General features: G+C 42.4%; 1 protein-coding gene across 2 annotated transcripts in view; it reads right to left on the bottom strand.

The window, feature by feature from the left end:
* Positions 1-17,293, bottom strand: part of LOC124777025 (glutamate--cysteine ligase) — a 114,900-nt gene extending 97,607 nt beyond the window's left edge. Inside the window, exons 1-3 of one of the 2 annotated variants that reach the window (XM_047252281.1) lie at positions 16,817-17,291; positions 16,588-16,697; positions 16,322-16,507 (exon numbers count right to left, since the gene is read on the bottom strand). In XM_047252281.1, coding sequence (XP_047108237.1) covers positions 16,322-16,507; positions 16,588-16,697; positions 16,817-16,966 — 446 coding nt within the window. In that variant the 5' untranslated portion in view covers positions 16,967-17,291. Of the gene's footprint in view, positions 1-16,321; positions 16,508-16,587; positions 16,698-16,816 lie in introns of both variants that reach the window. The other variant, XM_047252282.1, reaches the window with a different exon arrangement.
* Positions 17,294-25,798: the final 8,505 nt, after the last annotated feature.

A 25,798-nucleotide genomic window follows, 5' to 3' on the forward strand; every position in this document is an offset into this window, starting at 1 on the left:
TTCTAAGTTGTGGGGTACTGTCCATCAAACCAGACTGAAACAAGAGGAGAAGTCCTTCCAATCCAGGGCACAGATGATGAAGCATGGCACAATGGATTTCATCAGTTCCTAGAACAGTGTCTGGCTGCAAACAAAGCCGATTCCAGTTTCCACATGGAGAACGGAAGGTTTTAGACTTCCTCATTAGTAGAGAAGAAATTGAGCTTCCTCATTTCTGCAGTCCTAAGGACTATCTGAAAAGCAGGAGCTTGTCTGGATGATGTAGTAACAGTAAAAAAGTGTTCAGCTAAAACCTGAGCCACATCTTCTGGCATGTCCACAAAGACCCCATTACTTAAAAAGGCCGTAAGGGGATGTGTACTGCCCTTGCCAGAAACCCATCTTATTGATTCTCAAACTTGCGCAGTGGAAGTGGACTGATTAATGGAAGTTGTGAATTCCCTCAAGGAAGCCCTCTTACATTCTTTTATCACTCACCTCGCATGTGCTCTCTCAGATCTGAAGGCATGAAGGTTTTCTGTAGTTGTACAGTGTTTGAAGTTCTGCAGAGCTGTTCATCTGGACCTGATTGCCAATCTACAGTTGTCACTCCACCAAGGTACAAGCCTGAGGTGGTTTCTAGGCCTGGGAGGGGGGGGGGGGGGGGGGGGGGGGACTTTGTGGCAGCCCATTGGATCTCACAAGTGATATGGGCCACTGTCTCCTGTACACAATCCTTTTGTTCAAAACTAGCCTGGCAACTATACTGCAACCAATTTGCCCTTTGTATCATCCATCTACGTGGTCGCCTGTCAGCCACAGTCCTAGTAAGCAGTTGAATCCACACTGAAAGGTGGTCACTAGAATGTAAATATCTGGAGCCACTTCCCACTGAACTGAGTCTGCAATAGCTGAAGAACAAAAACAAAGGTCAATGGCTGAAAAAGACCCTGTAGCTGTGGAAAAGTGTGTCATCTGACCTGCATTCAGAAGGAAGATATTCTCTGAATAGACAAGTCGCTTGATCATCCCATCCCTGGAACAAGAGATAGCCGAGCCCCACAGCACATTGTGTGCACTGAAATCCACCACAAGGAGGAATGGGCATGAGAGTGCCCGGAAGAGTTCTGCCAGAGCATCTGCATCCAAAGCATCATTAGGTGTAAGATACAAACAACACATTGTGATATTAAAGAGTGCGAGAACTTTCAAGGCAATTACTTGCATGGCTTTGGTAAGAGGGACAAGAGAGGAGTGGTATCTGCCATCAATGAAAGCAGCCACTCCACCTTTAGCCCTGTCCCCAGTAGTATCATCATTCCTGTACGGGTGGTAACCCTGTAATGCAGGTGTGTTGATGGCTTTATGATGCATTTCTTGTAAATGGGTGCAGAACCATTTCTCCTGGACAAGGGGTTGTAATTCTTCCAAATGTGAGTTATATCCATTTAAATTCTACTGCAATTCAGAAGTCCCTGTGGAAGCCATTGTTTAGTGATGGTTGTTCTTTTCTCTCTCTCTTGGAGGCGGTGATTTACCAGGGAGGTCAGGTGGAACGTAAGCCAGTTCCAGGCTCTCCAGTTCCTCCAATTGCAAGTCCATGTCCTCCGAAGCATAGTACCCCATCAGAGAGGGAGAAAGGTCACCAATCTGAAGGTTTAACTGCCGCTTTCTTGGACCTAGAACTACTTTTTTAAGGACGTTTTTCTTTACTGATGGGAGGAAGTGGTTGCCTGGGTTGCGGGGACAGCTTAGTGGCTTCTGATGGTGGTTAGTGGTATGTGGCTTAGGTGGTAAGCCCACTGCCGACAGCTTCTGAATGACTTCAGTTTCAAGTGGAGCATTTCCCCAAAAGATACACTGACAAGCGATGTGCTAGTACTTGAATCTGTGGTCTGAGTTTGTGTGGAGGCATCACACCTGGCGATTGGCATCTTAAGGGCTGAAGCAAAAGAAGTAGCAAAAACTGGAGGTTGCATAACTTTGAAAGCTTTTTTAGCTTCAACATACGGTATGCGTCTCTTGACTTTCAACTCCTGAATATTCCTTTCCTCATTGTAAACCACACACTTTCTGCTCCACACTGAATGATCCTTAGAGCAGTTTACACATTTCAGAGGAAGTGTACAAGAATTGCCTTATTTGTGAGCTGAGCCTCCACAATTGCAACACGTTGCCCTCCCATTACATCCCATAGTGGTATGGCCAAATCTTTGACATCTGTAAAACCGCATTGGATGAGGAACAAACAGGCAAACCTTAAGATGGATATAACCTGCAAGGATATGTTCAGGTAATTCCAGAGTACTAAATGTTAAAATAACTGTTGCTGATTTTTCCAACTTGCCATTGACTCTCCTCATATAGTTCTGCACTTCCGTGTCACCCATATTTTTCCATTCTTCACGTAACTCTGCAGAGTCCACCTCCAGTATATCAGAGCAGGTAACCACACCCTTACTAAAGTTAAGAATGTTATGCAACTCAGACTCGACTGGGTAGTCACCTAAGGCCTTACAACCCAGGAGCTTACATATTTGGGTTGAATTAGCAGTTTCAACTAGAAGTGTTCCAGTATGAAGTCATTTGACACTTTTTAGAGAACCAACAATACCTTCCAATGCCTCGTGAATACAGAAAGGGGAGACATTCTCAAAGGTTCCCCCTCTTCACTTGGTTACAATGAAAGTGTTATGGCGCACTAATGCCCTGTTACTATGATTCTGAGACTTCTTTTCAGGAGGACTGACCAACCGAGCTCTCTTTGATCACAAGGTGTAGGTACTACCTGACAGTACACCTGTCCCATCAGGAGTAGTAGTTTGATAAAACCATTTCATTGGCATCCCACTAGACACTAGGGAAACAAAGGGAAACAACTGCTGACCCATGCAGAACCCTGCATGCCTGAGCAAGCCTTATACAACTGGGGGGCAGCAGGTGCCCCAGAGGTTGCCTGCTAGAGACTGTTTCACCTCAACAGCCATTCACCTCATCAGCACGTAGCACACCTTGAGGTCGAGGGTTTTTTTTATAGAAGTGTGTACCTTCCTCACAGTCCAGGCAATGAAGCAAAGACCCCTGTTCTTCAAAACACACAATATTCCACCGCTGCGCCACTGGTGGCCCTTACCAGCCCCTGCTCAGGAACCCCGGGGCCACCAAGCCCTTATGCAACATACAAATGCTCAGCCCCTGAGCGGATCCATTTTCAAAAATAGTAGTCAGATGCGCAATGTCCAGGCTGAGTGAATTTAGTTTTATATTTAAATTTTATTACATAGAGAAACGTAAAGTCAAAGAGGTCTGCTGGAGTAAAACTGCAATAACAGCAGCACAGTGATTTAAAAATATTATCACTGGCAGAAGTAGGATTATTGCCAGCACATGAAAAATACATGTACTTACAAAGTAAATCTCCACTGACAAGTAAATAAAGAGCTATTCGTCATTATATAGTAAATCCTGACCAGTAATCAGTTCTCCTGATGTATACAAATAGCTCAGTGGTCATGCTGTATTGCTATATCAAGCAACCACTGACCGATTGAAATCATGAAGCTCACGGCTTGTTGGGTTTGAGTTGTGCACAGTTAAAATTATAAAAAAAAGTCATATTAGTAAGAATACTGATGGGTAAAAAGTCCAGCAAATGATTTGAAAAGAAGTGCGGCTGCCAATTTTCTTAAATGTAAGCCAAAAGCGAAATGTCACTCAGTGATATTTTTAAAATCTTTTCAAAGTGGACTTACTTCCTCATGGGATGATAAAAAATGTATCAGGTTTACAATAAATCATTCACTGACTTCAAGAAGGCCTACAGCTCTACAGATACAGGAACACTCTTTAACCCACCAGACAAAATGAAGGTGGACAACGAGACCAGAAAATCTAATCAAGGGTACATTAAGAAATACAACATCCAAAGTGAAGTTTGTAGATAATATGACAGAAGAATAACGGTGTCATTGGCAAGTCTCAACGTTTTTATTTTTTTGCCCCTGAACTTTAATTCCTCCGCCAAATTTTTCTTCGGTTTCCTTTACTGCTTGCTCAGTGTACAGTCTGATTAACATCAGGGATAGGCTACAACCCTGTCTCCCTCCCTTCTCAATCGCCACTTTCTTTTCATGCCCCTCCACTCTTCTGTAACTGCCACCTACTTTCTGTAGAAGTTGTAAATAGCCTTTTGCTCCCTCTATTTTAACCCTTCTAACTTCAGAAATTCAAAGAGAGTGTTCCACTCATCTCCCTCTATATTCCTTCCACCTTTCGGCTTTCCCTTCTTTGCTTAAGACTGGTTTTCAATCTGAGCTCTTGATATTGATACAGCTACTCCTCCTTTCTCCAAAAGCCTCTTTAATTTTACTGCAGGCATTTCCTTGTAACCATTGATGCCACTTCCTTATACACAAATATCCCGCACGTCCAGGGCCTCGCTGCGATGGCGCACTTCCTTTCACGCCGATCACCTGCCACCCTACCTAAAACCTCTTTCCTCATTACCTTAGCCAGCTTCATCCTGACCCACAACTTCTTCACTTTTGAAGGCCAGACATACCAACAATTAAAGGGAACAGCCATGGGTACCAGGATAGCCCCCTCGTACGCCAACCTATTCATGGGTCGCTTAGAGGAAGCCTTCTTGGTTACCCAGGCCTGCAATCTCCCAGTTTGGTACAGATTTATTGATCTTCATGATCTGGACTCTCAGTGAAGAAGAACTCCAGAATTTCCTCTCCAACCTCAACTCCTTTGGTTCCATCAGATTCATTTGGTCCTACTCTAAATCCCATGCCACTTTCCTTGACGTTGACCTCCATCTGTCCAATGGCCAGCTTCACACGTCCATCCACATCAAACCCACCAACAAGCAACAGTACCTCCATTATGACAGCTGCCACCCATTCCACATCAAACGGTCCCTTCCCTACAGCCTACGTCTTCGTGGCAAACGAATCTGCTCTAGTCCGGAATCCCTGAACCATTACACCAACAACCTGAAAACAGCTTTCGCATCCCGCAACTACCCTCCCGACCTGGTACAGAAGCAAATCATCAGAGCCACTTCCTCATCCCTTCAAACCCAGAACCTCCCACAGAAGAACCCCAAAAGTGCCCCACTTGTGACAGGATACTTTCCGGGACTGGATCAGACTCTGAATGTGGCTCTCCAGCAGGGATACGACTTCCTCAAATCCTGCCCTGAAATGAGATCCATCCTTCATGAAATCCTCCCCACTCCACTAAGAGTGTCTTTCCGCCGTCCACCTAACCTTCGTAACCTCTTAGTTCATCCCTATGAAATCCCCAAACCACCTTCCCTACCCTCTGGCTCCTACCCTTGTAACCGTCCCCGGTGTAAAACCTGTCCCATGCACCCTCCCACCACCACCTACTCCAGTCCTGTAACCCGGAAGGTGTACACGATCAAAGGCAGAGCCACGTGTGAAAGCACCCATGTGATTTACCAACTGACCTGCCTACACTGTGAAGCATTCTATGTGGGAATGACCAGCAACAAACTGTCCATTCACATGAATGGACACAGGCTGTTTGATGGTAATGAGGATCACCCTGTGGCTAAACATGCCTTGGTGCACGGCCAGCACATTTTGGCACAGTGTTACACCGTCCGGGCTATCTGGATACTTCCCACTAACACCAACCTGTCAGAACTCCAGAGATGGGAACTTGCCCTTCAGTATATCCTCTCTTCTCGTTATCCGCCAGGCCTCAACCTCCGCTAATTTCAAGTTGCCGCCACTCATACATGACCTGTCTTTCAACAACATCTTTGCCTCTTTACTTCCGCCTCAACTGACATCTCTGCCCAAACTCTTTGCCTTTACAAATGTCTGCTTGTGTCTGTATATGTGTGGATGGATGTGTGTGTGTGTGTGTGTGTGTGTGTGTGTGTGTGTGTGTGTGCGCGAGTTTGTACCCGTCCTTTTTTCCCCCTAGGGTAGGTCTTTCCGCTCCCGGGATTGGAGTGGCTCCTTGCCCTCTTCCTTAGAGCCCACATCCTTTCGTCTTTCCCTCTCCTTCCCTCTTTCCCGATGGGGCGACGGTTTGTTACGAAGGCTTGAATTTTGTGTGTGTGTCTGTGTTTGTTTGTGTGTCTGTCAACCTGCCAGCGCTTTCATTTGGTAAGTCACATCATCTTTGTTTTTAGATATATTTTTCCTACGTGGAATGTTTACCTCTATTATAACCATATATATATAAGGAAACATTCCACGCGGGAAAATATATTTAAAAACAAAGATGATGTGACTTACTTTTGTGGCGGTGTTCGTAGCGACAAACACTTGGCTGTAGAAATGGCTTACGAAGTCACCGCCACACTTTTAATAGCGGGCCGACCGGTCCGCTGGAACAGTAAACAGAAAGATGAAGCCTCAAACACTCTGATTAAATAAAAGTCGGTACTTATCTTTATTTAATGAAGATACAGAAACACAGTAATGAGCTCGGTGTCTACAGAAATCTGTCTAGTTCGAGTCGGAGCGGCTAGGTCAGCGTCGGCTGACGACAAACAACAACTCTGCTGCGATGAACACACAACTGACTAGCAAGTACACAATTCTGTGGCGAGTATACAACTGAGCGGCGAATACAGAACTGTCCTAGCGCTCGCGACTCCAGCGCTTAAGAAGCCAGAAGCCAGCGGTGGCGCGCGCAGACTTGCGGCGATTTCCTGTATCGCTGGCGCTGCTTATGCGGACGGCGTCCAGACTTTGATGCTGCCAACCTTTTGGCAGCGGGCTCGGTTGGCATTACTGGCTAGGATATAACACTTACCATACGAAAGCGCTGGCAGGTCAATAGAAACACAAACAGACACATATATACACACAAAATTCTAGCTTTCGCAACCAATGGTTGCTTCATCAGGAAAGAGGGAAGGAGAGGGAAAGACGAAAGGATGCAGGTTTTAAGGGAGAGGGTAAGGAGTCATTCCAATCCCGGGAGCGGAAAGACTTACCTTAGGGGGAAAAAAGTACAGGTATACACTTGCACACACACACACACACACACACACACACACACACACACACACACACACACACACACACATCCGCACATACACAGACACAAGCAAACATTTGGCTACACTAAATGTACATTGAAATTTTCTCCCCAATTATTTGAGGAGAAGTTTGAGACACTTGCAGGGTTAATTATTACTATATTAATTGCTTATGATTTTCACATTATGTCAATATTTTTCATTCATACAGTTGATGTTGATTGTTAAAAACAAAGTGTATCTCAATTACCAACAGCAGCTCTTAACTCTGTAATGACAATGTTATGATGATCGTGAACCAACTGACAATGTAACGATGCCAGTGAATCAACTGGGAGGGAGATAGCTATGAGACACTTAACACTGCTTACAAAAGGCTTTTGCCCTGTGTCTGCTGATGAGCATTGTTAGTTCAGAGTGCAAAATCTGGTTAAGCAAGCTCTTCAACAAGTTTATTTCCTATCCCAACAGGAACAAACATATCCAATTTGCCTCCCATAACCAGTGCAAAGCACATTCCGCATAGACATGGATATCAAAGACACAGAGACATGCAAAGACATGACACTATGAAATACTAATTAAGACATTAGGACACACATTAGAAAATAAACATTGATGTGCAAGAAGTACCATCACATCCAGCAACATACCCCAAGGCAAAGATAGTACACACTGATTGCTCACAACCACAGAAAAACAGTTATCAATTTGTCACCAGATCTTTGGAAGAAAGATGAGAAGAGTAGATCATGCTCCTTCCACACTTGTACTACTGATTTTAGGAATAATTTTAGAGTAAATTACACATCAAACTGTAGTCCTCCTCATAACTAGCTGTGTAAGTAATTTCGTAAATCAATAGCATACAGTGAACTATTTTAACAAAGTACTGTTACATTCATGTTAACTTTCATATTCATTTGCAAATCTCAAACCCAGCAGAACTACAATCAAAATGATTACGGATGGTTGTGATGTATTTGACTACTCCAATATCACATGAACGAACATATAAATTTAATCAAAACATAGTATACACCAGACAAGAAGAGAATAGAAGCTTTTAAAATGTTCTACTGGAGAATAATACTGAAGATTACATAGGTGGATGAGATAACTAATGAAGAGGCACTGAATTTCATTGGGCAAAGCTAAAAGGGGTCAGTTGATGGGAAACGTTCTGATATATCAAGGAATAGCCAATATTCTTATGGAGGGAAGAATGTGGGGAGAAGGAAGGGGGAGGGGAGGGGAGGGGAGGGGAGGGGAGGGGATGGGAGGGGACAGGGGGAGGAGGAGGTGGCTATTTGTAGAGGGAAACATATGCTCAACTATAGTAAGCAGGTTCAGGTGCATGTATGTTCCAATAGTTTTGCAGAGCTGAAGAGGCTCGCACAGGATAGACTAGCATGGAGAACTGTATGGATGCAGTATGCAGATTCAAGACGATGACACGAACACCTCAACAACAACTTGGTACAGCCACAAAAACTTTTTACTTGCTGATTCCATCTATGCCTACAACCAGTGATTGCGTTCCTTTAGGATATCCTAAATATTTTGTTTCCTCTGCAAGATCCACAAGTATTGTTTTTCTACAATACTGTAGATTAGCTAAATATTTTACACTGGCAGACTATGAAACTGTCCGTATCTTGATGCACCACTTTCCTGTAATCCAAACTTCTGCACATTTGCTTACAATAAAAGAATTTTCAAGCTTTACATATTAAGTGCACTATTGTAATGATGCCACATAAATTAATCAAAGCATGTATCATTATCTGAATTCAATAGAAAAAAATAAATTTTTTAAAAAAAGATTTTATATGCAGTGTTTGCCGAAGTTTCTGATAGCATCTTTCTTTATGCAGGCTGTATCAACAGTCTCACAGGAGCATTCTTCCAACAGTGTCACAATACTTACATGGTCGACTTTGGGGTTTAACGAGATACTTCATACCATGTGAATCAAAGCATGATAAAAATCACATTACTCTTCAAATTTTGCAAGATAAAGAAGTCAAGAGTTTTAGGAGGATGGCAGCTGCTACACACAAAATCCTATTAAATCATACTGATCTCTGAATCAATGTAATTGAGTTGACGTGATCAGTAGTTGTATTTATTTTTGGCTGTAAGGCACCCAATGGTAGTGTAATATTACAAAGTTCATTCTTCTGTGGCCTCAACTATAACGTGGTCATCATATATCTTACGAAATATGTTATCAGGTATCAAATTTTCAAATGTTGAAATACTTTATGCTGGACTTCTCTCTCTCTCTCTCTCTCTCTCTCTCTCTCTCTCTCTCTCTCTCTCTCAAGTCCTCGACAGGGTTAATTCTGTCCCTCTTTTTTTTTTTAACTTGCAGTAATCCTTCCACTTCTATGTAACTACATCCAATATCTTCTATTAATAAGTTTTTCATAATGACTCCCCCCCCCCCCCCCCCCCCCCCCCCTCCACTCGACTGCTCCTTCCAGAAGAAACAGGTTACGTAATCCTGAATGACTTGGCAGATGCCCCACTAACCAATCCCTTCTTCTGGTAAAGGTTTCCCATAGACTTTTTTCCTTTACCTATTCGTTTCAGTACTACTTCATTTCATACTTTACCTGTTCATTTAATTTTTAACATTCTCCATTTCAAATACTTCTACCTCCTTTTACAGGCATCTGATGATTCACACTGCAATTCCACACAATGCTGGGGTCAATATGAATATTTGATATTAGTCGTCAGCTTCCACCTATCGTGTAACGCTATTGGCTACTGCGACATCTCCTCCTTGTGTGGAGAGACCTTGGTTGATGGATGTTAAAGTAAAAAACCTGGTTGTGGAGCAAACCAATCTGTAGCTTAGTCCAAGGTCGAGGTTAGGTTGGAAGGTGACAGTTTGGTTGTTAATTGGCAAAACTAACAAATGTGAAAGCCTGGTTGTGTGAAACTGATCTGTAAAAATCACCACTGATACTATGTTACAGTTGCCAAGTTGTTTAAGGCTTGTCACACGTTTCCTACATCATTTGTCAAAGCCATCCACTAGAATCAAATTTTCCTCTTTGCCCAATGTTGTGCTTCAGATCTACACTTTTATGAACTACTTCCTCATTTCCATACTGGATATGAGTAGAGCTCTTACTGCAGAAAGTTTTCTTGGTCTGTGCCAACTACTTCAGATATCATTCTTGTCTTGACTCATGCACACATGGTGCTTCCAAGATGAGACAATTCTTTCAATTTCTTTCACAAATGCTCATTTCCAATTTTGATCTTAAGATTACTGCATAATGTTGCTTCCTAGATCAGAGAATTCTTTCAGTTCTTCCACAATCGCTCATTTCCAATTCTTATGTTGCACATATTGTTATCATCATTTCTACATACACTCTTCGTCAGCAACTTCGCTTTTTTCCTCCTTTAACCGTATTCAGTACTACGTACACTGGCTATGAAAATATCCTACAATCAACAACAACTCATAGTATTATTTTGCATGTTTCATACCACATGAATGATATCTGAGGCTCTTTAAGGCTGGAGAGTTTAAGACAGAAGTCACTTCAACATAAAACAAAGCCCACAAGATCAACCTTTAGTCAGATTCCATGCCTCCACATCCCTAGTTTGACACAAAATAGGGTCATTCCATGTCAGTTCAATCAGGGGTTCCAGCTCTTAGTCTCAGATTTGACTGAAATTCAGTACACTAATTCTACCATGTGTGGAACACTCGTGAATAAAGTACTCATTTCCCTAGCCAATTAGTTCAAGAATTATGACTTGTGAAAGACGGTGGCGTGACCCAAAAATTGCAACCCGCATCTGGCGATCTAACTTCAGACCCGACTTCAGGTCTTAATAACTTTGGAACTATTCCACACAGTCCAGTGAAATTGTTACAACATCCATTTAGAGAACACACACTATGAATCAAAACACCAACAACATATTTCTGAGGGAAAATAAAAAATTCCAAAATGTGATTAAAAAAATGTAATACGTTAAAAGGTACATATTGTAGGTGCCCTCTATGCCAAATATAATTCACTCAAAAAGGGTACACATTTTTTTGTGGTAATCTTAATGTGGCCTAAACACACACAGAACTCATCATGCCCATATCAGTCACAAAACCTGAGTTACATGCACAGGAAAAAAACAAAAATTTGAAAAATTACCTGAAAAACATGGATTTTTGAAGTGTGGTAGCACAAAAGGGGCAAGTGGTATCTAAGCCAAATTTCACACACTGCATAAGTAGACCATAATAATATATACGCCTACCTCAAAATTTCAGCATGTTATTGCAACACATTTGCACACAATGGAAGTTGACAGATGTATTTGGTGATGTGGCCATTGTTCCACAACACAATTTTCTAAAAACATATCTTAAACTGTTCTGCCTCTTCTTATCCACTCCCCACAACTATTTAATCACTAAGCAACAACATATAGACAGATTAACACAACCTATCATTAATGTTTACTGCACCTTAACTGCTAAAAACCAGTTGACTGTGCTTCGAACAGAAGTTCTCCCACACACTAGCTACTGTACTCTGTACATTGGGTGGCAAATTGTACTGTCTTCCTGACACTGTGGTAGGAACTGGAACTGTCATAAGAATATGTTCAAAAGGAATCCAAAACCTGTCTGCCAAACGTGGGCAATGAAATGATCTTGCTGGTCCTGCTGGTGCCATGAAGTTCACAAGTACATCGCCTTTTGCTTCACAGCACTCTGTAACACATCCTAAATACCATTTGTCATCATAAACAGCAATAACATAGTAACCTGGTTGTATGTTGCTGCTTTTGCTTCTGAATCCTGAGGCAGACACACTGTGAAGACACATATTGTGCATGAACTTATAGTTATAACGGGACAGTCTGCTCATCTGCACATTGTCAGAGTCCGCTGGAGAGAAGCGATGATGGCTCCTTGTGCCTGCAACAGTTTTAACATGTTCTAGTCTGCTTTTTAGCAACTCTTCGACTGATTTCACCTCATCTTTCGAAACATAGAAGGATTGTATGCCAGAGATATATTCTGTACCCAGGTAAATAATTGAAGAGGTGTTAGAATGTGACCTTCTGTAGGGTGCTGCAGACTAGCTCGTGATGCATGCGCTTAATGGTAGCACCAATACCATCAATATATTTTTACCATGACTTATTGCGAAAAAATTCCATTCTGCGTGAATCTGAAAATCATGGTAACACATGCATAAATTTTTGAGATTTTTACAGTTTTTGTACTGACTAGCTGCCCCATCACTGAAGTATTTCGCAAAATGTATGTGAGGCAGCTTGTTTTTCACACATGCCATGACAGTGCGAATGTGGGCATGAACTGCAATGGCATTATGAATTAAACAGTCACCAAAAGCGCACAGGTTCATGACAGACACATCATCTGATTCACCTCTATAGTAAATCGCAAATGGCTGGAGAGTTGCTTGACTGTTGTCCCAATGATATCCTCGGACAGCATCTTGAACTATAAATGCATAATTTTCAGAAAAGTCTAGTATTACTATAATTTCATCTTGTTTCAAATTATCCTTACAAAACTGGGGATAAGCCGATTGTGCTGTTGCTGTGAAGCTGTGTGGGGTCAGTTTGTCCGTTTTTTGACAACATATTTCAACAGAATCTTCCACTGTACTTCGCTTTGTTTCAAGACTTGTGCGATCCATGTGTGTCCGTTGTTTATAAGAAACAAGTTCATCGTCATCCATAACGAGTTCACCATACAGTTTGTTATTCATGTGTTCTGCAAGATTTGCCTTACCAGGACTCTTTTCACACCTGTGTATCATGCACTGGTAGGAACTGAAGTCACACACTAGCAGCTTCATTGCACCTTTGTAATCCAGACCAGAATCCTTTATAGCATCAGCTTAGCATTTTGATGGGTCTCACATACACAAACATTGTGTGTGCCCCTTGCACTTACAGGCACAACCCATTTTGGCCGAAGATTGAAAAAAGATGATAAACGTACTTTGGTATTGGGATACTTTTCCTTGAATTCTACATATAGTTCTGATATGTTGCATAGCAACAGTCTTTTTCGCATCTGTACACGTACATTTCCCATTTTCACCGTTACATAGGCTTTTTTCCAGGCATTATTCAGCTGTAGTCATTATTTTCATAAAACTCTGACACTAGCACCTTTATTTCTGAACTCAATTGCTTACCCTGAGCCTGCTGAAGTTGTGGAAGCATTCCTTGGGTTGCTTTTATTTTCCTAGCTTGCTTTACCACACATGTAGAAACATTGAATTCCTTTGCAGTGTAGTCAATAGACCAGCTGGAAGGTGCAAGGGTAAGAATAGCTACTTTTTTCTGGCGTGTGGTTATGGCACATTTTTCTTTCAAATCATGCACAATTTTGTCCAAATCAGAGCATTTCTGGCATGATCTCTGTTCTGTTGGAGCAGATAGTTCCTCCTCTTCCACCATTAGTGTGTCAGCTATTTTGTGTTTTAATTCCATTTGAGATTCTTGTAATTTTCTTCTACCATAGCTAGGCCTGTCTCTTTTCCCAAATTTGTGTGTCTTCATGGGAGACAAACCAAGAGCAGTCACTGAAGTATTAAACTGCTCATCCGCTGTGGTTGTAGGTGGTTGATACTCTTCGTCACTGTCATGTAGATTATGAGAATATTGTTCATTTTTTAGCAGTGTAACACACCTGGAACATAACTTCTGTTCTGGTTTCATGTTAAGTCCCATGCACTGATTCACTTTCAATACTGATTTTATATCAATTTCTCTGAGGCTACACTTCACTGTCTTCTCATGAATCCGAAATGGGTAAAAACAACTTCTTTGTAGGAAAGAATACTTATCCAGAAACACTTTCATATGATGATAACAAACACTAAAGTTTCCTGGAAATGTACTTCTTGTGCCCACACGGTGTATCCCGGATCTCCATAGCAACAAATCTTGCTCAAATTCATCCAGATCATACAGTACAAAGTGAATGCCACATTTTGTTCCATATGTTGTTTTATGACATTCAGATGCCTGTCCTCTACCAATACTGCAACTTGTTTGAACAAAAGGACCACTAGTACACTCTTCTGCCTCCATACTGACTTTCCACAGCAGTACTGACCAGTCTGAACTAGAATCTTAAAAACAAGAGTAACCTGTAATTGTTGCTTGTTTCCTTTGTTGTTCCTGCCTAACAATGGCTCATTCTGTCCCTGAAAACTACCATTGTTTAACTTTCTGTTGCCTAATGGTTCCCAACAATTGCTGCAGCTTTATCTGAAACAAGCTGTCTGCATCATCACTACTACTTGCTAAATCGTGTTAAAAGAAACGTAACCAAATACATCTCTGTCAACTTTTATCATACACAAATGCCTTGCAATAACATGTTGAAATTTTGCCACATATTATATTATGGTCTACTTATGCAGTGTTTGAAATTTGGCTTGGATACCACTTGTCCCTTTTGTGCTACCACACTTCGAAAATCCATGTTTTTCAGGCAATTTTTCAAATTTTTGTTTTTTTTTTCTGTGTATGTAACTCAGGTTTTGTGACTGATATGGGCATGATGAGTTCTGTGTGTGTTTAGGCCACATTAAGCCTACCACAAAAAAATTTATACCCTTTTTGAGTGAATTATATTTGGCATAGAGGGCACCTACAATATGTACCTTTTAACGTATTACATTTTTTTAATCACATTTTGGAATTTTTTATTTTCCCTCAGAAATATGTTGTTGGTGTTTTGATTCATAGTGTGTGTTCTCTAAGTGGATGTTACTGGTTTGTAAAAATTTCACTGGAATGTGTGGAATACTTCCAAAGTTATTAAGACCTGAAGTTGGGACTGAAGTTAGATTGCCAGATGCGGGTTGCAATTTCCGGGTCACCCCACCGTCTTTCCGAAGCCATAATTCTGGAACTAATTGGCAGGGGAACTTAAAATTTTGTGCATGAGTGTTCCACACTTGGTAGCATTGTGGTGCTAAATTTCAGCCAAATCTGAGACTATCAGACGGAACATTTTCTCAAATTGGTTGAATTGACATGGAATGACCCAATATCAAAATCAGGGTAAAACAATTTCCAGTTCTATTTTATAGACTTGTTAGGTCTATCATCAAAAATTGTTACAGCATATTATAAGATGCAGAAATTAGATGGCTTTTGGCAAACAAAACTCTATCAAGCCCATGCCACACCACAGTTTAAATTAAGCACAGAGCTGCAACTGGAGACATCGAAAACTCATTAAGAGGCCAAAGTAAAGGACTAGACTGACTAAATTCTTTTGTCTTTGGTTCAAAAACTAACAGATAGACATTTACTACCGACTATTTCATAGGAGCTACATTATGAAAAATAAAAGAAAGATATTTGCATTTCTAGCATTACATGTTATTTGACCTAAGTTAGTATGACACTGTGCAGCATGTCAAATAACACAGAAAAAATGTAGAGGATAAATGTTTCAAACAATCTGCACAAGCTAAATAGTTAGTGCAGCTTTGAGAAAGCTCCGGCTGAAATATTTAATTTCTGTCTTTTGACAGCTATTTGTTTTTGATCAACTTTCCCTTGCACAAATAAACAAAATTGTCTATATTAAATTCAATGACTATTAAATATTTAAGAATCAAGATATAAAATACTCTGGACAGTCCACAACAAATATGCTGTTTGAGCTTTGTGTATTTTACAACCTTGATGCACAATACTCCGTTTCTCAATACACTATGCTGTTAACAGCAAGGAAACACGAGAGTTCTTTCACCACATTACAATGTGAGGAAAGTAACAGCTAATGCTAATGGCTCTTCCTTCATTTGCAATTAAAAGAAAGTTATTTGGGGTGACTTATGCGGAAGGGATGGCAATTACTGATCCTTCAGCATCAAGATGATAATTCCGAGGACTGTGTACACACATTTCAGTGAATGAGCAGCGTATTTAACAACCACCAACAGAACCTTAATGTGTTCTTATTACAAAGACTCATAATGTAGCATGATATGTTTCAAATTAAAACTAGAACATCGTTCCACATGCATGTTTTGCTTTCTCCTAATAGGGGGTTTCCTCATGACTTATGTAGTATCTTCCCCAAACAAAGTTTTGAACACTTATTTTCAGCATAGATACTTCAGTGTCACATAATCTGTTTGACTCTAAATATCTTAAAATACTCATGACTCCTATCATCACTCTATGAAGGATATTTTTTGAAGGCTAATTCGTTTTGACTGTAACTATAAACAAACATATGGACAGAGTAAATAATACCTTGGAAAACTTGTGAGTGACATTACGACTTCCCCTTCTTTCAAATACTGTTCTGCTTCTTCACGTCTACGTCTCATATTGGCTTCAACAATATTGAAATGAGCTAAAAGACCACCGTAAGGCTTCCCTGGAGTGCCTTCGATCATATACGCCGCATATTCTGGCCTCCATAGCGACTTCACACCTCTGAAATTTAAGATACAAAATTCAGTGATAGTTGTCTTACAAAGTAGGAAGGAGAATTGGCCAAGTTAAGATTTGCTTACGTTGGATCACGATGCTCTTTCTCTTGTAATTTCGGTAAAACATCGTCAGCACGAAGTGACAATTTCGCCTCCCTCTTTACGTCATCGAACTTTACTATCATGTATTCTACCTGCGGATTTTTGACAAGTATTGTATGAGATGTATCAGATTATTCGTCAACCCCAATTATTGTTAATATTGTACGCCACATTCAAACAAAACAATTATTACGTATAGTTCAATATTTACCTCATCTCCCCATTTCAGTATGTCACCCTGACGATCTTTTAGGCGGTGAAATAAATTTATAAACTGCGTAACACCATGTTTTCTCACATGTCCGGCCAACGCTTTCGTTTCTTCCCAAGTCAATGGACTGCCTTCTGTCAGTAAGCCCATTATCAGCTGAATCTCCGCACTTCTAAAGTAGGTTTGACGAATAATTTTTGACACAATGCACCAAAACTTCACAAATAAATAAAATGTGACCTAATGTCGTAGCTCACGCCGTAGTATCAAACCACACGCAAATCACTATGACGCAATTAATGGCGTAAGGCGGCGATTTGGCAAGAATACAATTATGCCCAAACACTGCGTCCTTCCATTCACAACACGAAATGGAATACAAATGACTATCGAACTGCGCACAGCAACTGACTACAAACGCAGTGCAGAGCCGGAGCGTGTGTACTGTCGTTTTACGGCGTCACTGCTTTTTATCCTCTTCACTGCCGGCCAAACATTGCAGTCAAGGTTGCCGTGAATCATATTGTAAACTAGAATATGCAAGTCATGGTTACACTGTAGAGATTCACGTGATTTGAGCAGTGACCAAGAATTACCTTAAATAAAATCCGCATTTTTCATTAGACGATGTATTTGTGATGGACAACAATTTTAGAATAAAATTGTGATGCTTATAGACAGCTCGAGTGTCAACATGTTATTAAGCTTGGCAGAATCTGCTGTGTCACAGCCTGATTGCGCGGTGTACCCAATGTACCACAAAGTTGTATAAATTTTCAGAAAAAAAACCTTCATAATGTCGAACTATGGACATCTTTTATAAATCTGTATAGAGATGAAACGAGATACTATGAGTCACACGCTTCACGAATGATCCATTATTGTTGCACGACACGTGTATACGCTAGACAGCAAGTGAGTCGGAAAGAGAATCACTGAGTTTGTGTGAGTCTTTTAAAATACTGTACACAAAAAAATGGAAAACATTCACATTGAAGAAGGCTAATAAGTTACTTTTACGGATTCTACTTTCGCTTTTTCATTCCGCTGTCATTTCATAAACAGCAAGGTAATGGCCATAACAACGAGAAAGATTCCGATAAGATTCGATTACAAGATCAGTGGCAAACTTCTGAAGCCTGTCACATCGCTTAAATGTCAAGGTGTAAAATACTAACTGGAATAATACGTGAAAGAAGGCGAATACAGGACGCGAGCCTTTAGATTCAGGGTTCTTTGAAAGTACGTAGCGAAGGAAATAGTGTAACATTTTGTGTGACCAGTTCTTGAATTCTGTTCCAGCCTTTGGAGCCCCGATAAGTAGGCGTAAGCCGGCATGGAATGGTTTCAGAGACGCGTTGCTAGGGTCATAACAGACCATCAGAACAGAAATGTCGATGAAAATTAAATCGGAATCTCTAGAGAAATCCAACGAGAAATTTCGTCTATAACGTGAGTATTAGACGAAAGACTGCAACGGTTATGCTGCGTACATCACATACCTCGCGTTCGGGCCAAATGAATAAAACACGAGAGATTAAAGCGTTGATCGACTGTTAAGGTAGTCCATAGTGACACCGGTTGCGATTTTTGAAAAGGTAGTGTCCGATGATCCCGCCCGACGAAACTGCATTGCATACCGTAACCACGCAGCTATGTAAGGACCATAGGTGAGTTACACGAGAGTTGATGTCTGCGCGCCAACGACGGTCATGCTAGTTGACGTAACGTGTTAGGTGAAAATGGTTTTCATGTAACATCCACAGCTTGTCCAGTAAAACACTGTCCTCGCTTATGTGATCTCTTTTGTTTTCTAGGCTTTTTATCTATAAAATGGAAACAACTCAGCTGAACACCCGGAAACACTTCATTAATTGTTCTCGCTTACCGGTATGTATGTTTTCATTTCTTGACGCTAAAAAGCGTTTCTAGGCGCTTCAGTCCGGAACCGCGCTACTGCTATGGTCGCAGGTTCGAATCCTGCCTCGGGCATGGATGTGTGTGATGTCCTTAGGTTAGTTAGCTTTAAGTAGTTCTAGGTCTAGGGGACTGATGACCTCAGATGTTAAGTCTCATAGTGCTTAGAGATATTTGAACAATTTTTTGATACACATAATAAACTTCTGATCCACACCTGGAGAGGAAAATTTGATAGGAAAGTCGAGTTGGTTCTATAGCGGTGTATGGCGTGGAGTGGTCATGGAATTAATGAGTAGGTATGTTGGATGTGTGGGGAATTTGTGGAGAATCGATAGGGTTGTTGGAACCGAGTTTGAGCGATGTAGGTAGTCTGTACGATGTATAAATGGCTCTGAGCACTATGGGCCTCAACTGCTGAGGTCGTTAGTCCCTTAGAACTTAGAACTAGTTAAACCTAACTAACCTAAGGACATCACAAACATCCATGCCCGAGGCAGGATTCGAACCTGCGACCGTAGCGGTCTTGCGGTTCCAGACTGCAGCGCCTTTAACCGCACGGCCACTTCGGCCGGCTGTACGATGTATAGAAATGTTCATTGTGGGCCAGAAAGGATAGGAATTTGATGTTCTGGCGAATAGTTATACATAGAGGATAGTAAGCGAATGGGAAAAGTAAGATGGGATGAAGTTCTTTCTTAAATCCTTTCCAATCTCTTTGAAATTCGTAATCGGCTATTTTTTACTCTTTCCTACAATTTGAAAGCATTTGACCAAACTATCTTTGTTTTTGTAAAACACATTTATATTTTGTAAATACGGTGTTGCCTATTCTAGTGTTCCATACCGACAGCATTTTGCTAATGTCTTGTGTTCTATAACCTTACCAGCTGCAAATGACTTTCACGGAGCATCTCAAAAGTCCCCCTATTAGCATCATCCCATACAATGATCACGTATTTGTTAGTGTTACAGTCTAGCAACTGGTTCTGACGTGTGGTTGTAGAGTGAAAGAAATAGTACCGTGGCATATCAGTTCTTCCTTTACATTTCAATTGGAAACAGAGAATTAGGAGAGTTTACAATAATGGCCACCTCATGCTTCCGATGAGCCAGATGTGTACAGCATGATCTTGCGGAACCCTCGAGTAACGCTCAGCTTTCAACCTGTTATGACTTGCACGTTAAGACAGATATCTGCTTGGCAAAGCTTTCCTGGTAGTCAGCAGTCAAGAGCCAAACAATGAGAGTTGCTTTCTGCTGCTCACTGTAACCTAACAGAAACGGTTCTTTTGGAATGACTGATCACACAAGACTATGCATGTGTACAGGATTTGCGACAGTAAACGAAACAAAATTCAACATTTGTTCATATTCACACATTTCTGAGTTAATAATATTCTAACCCAACGAGAACTCTTAGCCAACCTCGATGCTTTCATCGTGTACTTTTAATCTACAGCTATATTGTCTGTTTTTCAAAGTTCACTGTTTGTAAACATTCTAATCCTTTTTAATAACAGCTATCTATCATAATTTGTTGAATAACTACTCAAATTATATTTTTTGAGCGTAGAGAAAATATGCACCTATATACTGTTTTCACCTAATGTCTTTTATTACAGTCTAATGTCGTCCTTGTTTTACACGTTTTCAGCGTTCAAGAACTGAACATCATGAGATGTATCTTAAAATAAATAAAAGGCGTTCAAAGTGTAGCTAATTTGTCTAATACGCAACATATGTTAAACAACAACAGTGACTATGATACCATATTCGTTGCAGAAAAAAAAGAAGGATTTAACGTTACAAAAACAGCGAAGTCATTAGAGACGGAGCACAGGTTCGAACTGGGGAAGAAATAATCCTGTCCTCTTGAAAGGAACTTCTCGTCACTTGCATTAAGCGATTTTAGGAAATCACGGAGAGCGTAAATCTGGATGTCGTTGTTTCGAACCGTCAATACTCTGAACGCGTGAAGAGTGTACAGTGACGATATTTCACCACTTTCTGACCGTTAATAACAACAGTCTACTTGTCGTAATGTGCAATAGACAGACATCCAGACCATCACACAGGAATTCCAAACTGCATCAGGATCCACTGCAAGTACTACGACAATTAGGCGGGAGGTGAGAAAACTTGGATTTCATGGTCGAGCGGCTGCTCATAGCCACACATCACGCCAGTAAATGCCAAACGACGCCTCGCTTGGTGTAAGGAGCGTAAACATTGGACAATTGAACAGTGGAAAAACGTTGTGTGGAGTGACTAATCACGGCAGGGTGTGGGTGTGGCGAATGCCCGCGTGTGTAGTGCCAACAGTAAAATTCGGAGGCGGTGGTGTTGTGGTGTGGTCGTGTTTTTCATGGAGGGGGGCTTGCACCCCTTGTTGTTTTCAGTGGCACTGCCAAAGCACAGGCCTACACATGTTTTAAGCACCTTCTTGCTTCCCACTGTTGAAGAGCAATTCGGGCATGCTGATTGCATCTTTCAACACGATCGAGCATATTTTCATAATGCACGGCCTGTGGCGGATTGATTACACGACAATAACATCCCTGTAATAGACTGGTTGTTTTGAAACACCGACTTCCTGCTGTCATCAAGGAAGTGAAGTGTGCCAACACCATATTGAATTCCAACATTACTGATGGAGGGCGCCATAAACTTGTAAGTCATTTTCAGCCATGTGTACGGATACTTCTGATCACATAGTGTAAGTCTAGGTCTTATCATTATGCCTTCTCACTCGATCGAAGGTGGTGCGAGCAAGTCCATGAGTTACTAAGCTAAGCTTTCTAATCATTAGTATCTGGACACATTTATGTAATGCGGAATTGACCACTGGATGTCACAAGAGCATAAAAGGAGACGGAGGGTATTGTATTGTCAGTAGAGAAGCAGTAATAGCAGAATGGGCCACTCAGGAGCAATCAGTGACTTCGAACGTGGACTAGTCATTGGATCTCAACCGAGTAACCAATCCATCAGGGACATTTCAGCCCGTCTAAGGCTCTCCAAGTCGACTTTTGATGAAGTGATCGTGAAGTGAAAATGCGAATGAACAACTATACCAAACAAAAACAGGCAACCGCTGAGCATTGTGGAGGGTCGTTTTAAAAAATTGCTTGAAATTAACAGAAGGAATCACACGTGAGTTCCAAAGTCCTAACAGCAGTGCCGGACTTCGCATAGGAAGTTAAAAAGACTGGAGTACCTTGGTCGATCAGTTCCTCATAAGCCACATATTTCTGTAGTCAATGCTAAGCGACGCTTGAGGTGGTGTAAAGAGTGACGTCACTGGACAGTGGATGGCTGGGGACAAGTGATTTGGCGATGAATCACGCTATATCTTATGGCAGTCCGATGGAGGGGTTTGGGTTTGGTGAATGCCTGGGGAACGCTACCTGCCTTTATGTGTAGTGCCACCAGTGAAGTATGGAGGATGTGCTGTTGTGGCTTGGGGTGTTTTCCGTTGTTGGGATATGGTCCCATTGTTGCGCTTAAGAAAATTCGAAATGTGGAAGAATATGAATTTTTACAGCGTTGTGTACCGCGTACAGTAGAGAAACAGATCGGAGACGATGACTGTATCAGCATGACAATGCACCCTGTCATAAAGCAGCATCTGTGAGGCAATCGACTGCGTCCAGTAACATCCCCAAGATGGACTGGCGTGTCCAGAGTCTCAATATGAACGTAATGAAACATCTTTAGGATAAGTTATAACGTGACTTCGTTCCGAGGCCCATCGTCCAACATCACAACCTGGACTGGTTTGGGTTGTTAAGGAAGAATGAGATGCCATTCCTCCACAGACATTTAGACACCCCACTGAAAGTTCAAGCCATCATAAAGGAGAAGAATGGACACATGCCATATTAATGTCCATTAATAGGTGTCCAGGTACTTTTGAAAATATAGTGCACACTGAATAAAAGTAGTAGGATTTTTAGAGGCATAGAGAGAAACATACCATGAAAATATCTAGAGGTGACACCGTCTGTGTGTGGTATATCAGTATGCAAAAGTAATTGCACTCGTGTGTGGCCGAGGGAGGTGGCGCAGTGGTTAGCACACTGGACTCACATTCGGGAGGACGAAGGCTCAATCCCGCGTCCGGCCATCCTGATTTAGGTTTTCCGTGATTTCCCCAAATCGCTTCAGGCAAATGCCGGGGTGGTTCCTCTGACGTGGAACGGCCGACTTCCTTCCCATCCTTCCCTAACGCGATGAGGCCGATGACCTCGCTGTTTGGTCTCTTCCCCCAAACAACCCAACCCAACCCAACTATATCCGTACGTACTGACAAAGATTTTGAGGGATGGAGAAGCATTGCCGTGGATCAATAGCCGTGTTAGAAAGATTCATCACAGATATAAACGAAGTCAAAGCCTAGTTGCCAAACCTGAAGACTAATTGAGTGTAAGGAGAGAATACGAAACACATTTAATGAGTTCGAAAGCAAAATGTTATCAACCGATCTGACAAATTATCCTTGTGCCATGTAAAGTAAATAAGCTATCACAAGGCAGCGTGCTTGCTCAGCTATTATTCAACGTCTATACCAACGATAAACCTATCCCTGAAGGAACTCGAAGCTTTATTTATGCTGATGACTGCGCTATCACTTCTCAGGCGTATTGTTTTGAGACTGTAGAAGATACGCTAACAAAATCTTTGGAAGAATTCACTGTTTACTATCATGGGAATTACTTGAAACCTAATCCTGCCAAGACTCAGACCTGCGCTTTCCACCTGAAGAATAAACAGGCAAATAGATCCTTAAATACACTCCCGGAAATTGAAATAAGAACACCGTGAATTCATTGTCCCAGGAAGTGGAAACTTTATTGACACATTCCTGGGGTCAGATACATCACATGATCACACTGACAGAACCACAGGCACATAGACACAGGCAACAGAGCATGCACAATGTCGGCACTAGTACAGTGTATATCCACCTTTCGCAGCAATGCAGGCTGCTATTCTCCCATGGAGACGATCGTAGAGATGCTGGATGTAGTCCTGTGGAACGGCTTGCCATGCCATTTCCACCTGGCGCCTCAGTTGGACCAGCGTTCGTGCTGGACGTGCAGACCGCGTGAGACGACGCTTCATCCAGTCCCAAACATGCTCAATGGGGGACAGATCCGGAGATCTTGCTGGCCAGGGTAGTTGACTTACACCTTCTAGAGCACGTTCGGTGGCACGGGATACATGCGGACGTGCATTGTCCTTTGGAACAGCAAGTTCCCTTGCCGGTCTAGGAATGGTAGAACGATGGGTTCGATGACGGTTTGGATGTAGCGTGCACTATTCAGTGTCCCCTCGACGATCACCAGTGGTGTACGGCCAGTGTAGGAGATCGCTCCCCACACCATGATGCCGGGTGTTGGCCCTGCGTGCCTCGGTCGTATGCAGTCCTGATTGTGGCGCTCACCTGCACGGCGCCAAACACGCATACGACCATCATTGGCACCAAGGCAGAAGCGACTCTCATCGCTGAAGACGACTCGTCTCCATTCGTCCCTCCATTCACGCCTGTCGCGACACCACTGGAGGCGGGCTGCACGATGTTGGGGTGTGAGCGGAAGACGGCCTAACGGTGTGCGGGACGGTAGCCCAGCTTCATGGAGACGGTTGCGAATGGTCCTCGCCGATACCCCAGGAGCAACAGTGTCCCTAATTTGCTGGGAAGTGGCGGTGCGGTCTCCTACGGCACTGCGTAGGATCCTACGGTCTTGGCGTGCATCCGTGCGTCGCTGCGGTCCGGTCCCAGGTCGACGGGCACGTGCACCTTCCGCCGACCACTGGCGCCAACATCGATGTACTGTGGAGACCTCACGCCCCACGAGTTGAGCAATTCGGCGGTACGTCCACCCGGCCTCCCGCATGCCCACTATACGCCCTCGCTCAAAGTCCGTCAACTGCACATACGGTTCACGTCCACGCTGTCGCGGCATGCTACCAGTGTTAAAGACTGCGATGGAGCTCCGTATGCCACGGCAAACTGGCTGACACTGACGGCGGCGGTGTACAAATGCTGCGCAGCTAGCGCCATTCGACGGCCAACACCGCGGTTCCTGGTGTGTCCGCTGTGCCGTGCGTGTGATCATTGCTTGTACAGCCCTCTCGCAGTGTCCGCAGCAAGTATGGTGGGTCTGACACACCGGTGTCAATGTGTTCTTTTTTCCATTTCCAGGAGTGTATATCCTGGGGAGACATCGTACTCGAACATAATCCTACTCCCAGATATCTTGGAGTAACTCTGGATCGCGCGCTAACATGTAAGAAGCATTGCCTAAACACCAAACAGAAAGTGGCAGCCAGAAATAAAATAGTGCGAAAATACATCATGGGGTGCTAATCCATGCACTGTGCGCTCAAGCGCGCTTGCTCTACGTTAGTCCACTGCTGAATATGCATGTTCGGTATGGTACAAGTCCAGTCATACCAGAAACGTAGATGTGGCTCTAAGTTGCTACTCCTCTGGACAAACTCCATCGCCTCGCTGGCATAGCTCCTCCTGAAATCAGACGTGAGGTAGCTGCGAGATATGAGAAAAGTAAGACCACAACGAAGGAAGCCCGTCCACTATATGGTCGTCAGCCCGCACATCCTAGGCTGAAATCAAGAAAGAGCTTCTTGACAGCTACTGAGGCTCTCATCGAGAATCCACATGCGGCAAGGATCTCGCGATAGCGGGAGAAATGTCGGTATTTCAAAGAATGGATGGCTCCAAAGGAAGAACTTCCCCCTGGACATTCGGAGAAGTGGCCAATATGGAGGTCTCTCAATAGATTACGATCAAACACAACGAGATGCAAGACCAATCTGCGGACTTGGGGTTTCTCTGTGGACTCAGTTTTTTGCCAGTGTGGCGTTGAGCAGACTAACAGCCATTTCCTTCAGCACCAACCACCTGCACCATGCAAGAGCGTATGAAAGTTACACCAAATGCACTTGAAGTGTCCAATTTTTGGTCTTCTTTTATGTCAATATATATATATATATATATATATATATATATATATATATATATATATATATATACTT

Source organism: Schistocerca piceifrons, chromosome 2, assembly GCF_021461385.2.
Source record: "Schistocerca piceifrons isolate TAMUIC-IGC-003096 chromosome 2, iqSchPice1.1, whole genome shotgun sequence".
NCBI classification, from domain to species: domain Eukaryota; kingdom Metazoa; phylum Arthropoda; class Insecta; order Orthoptera; family Acrididae; genus Schistocerca; species Schistocerca piceifrons.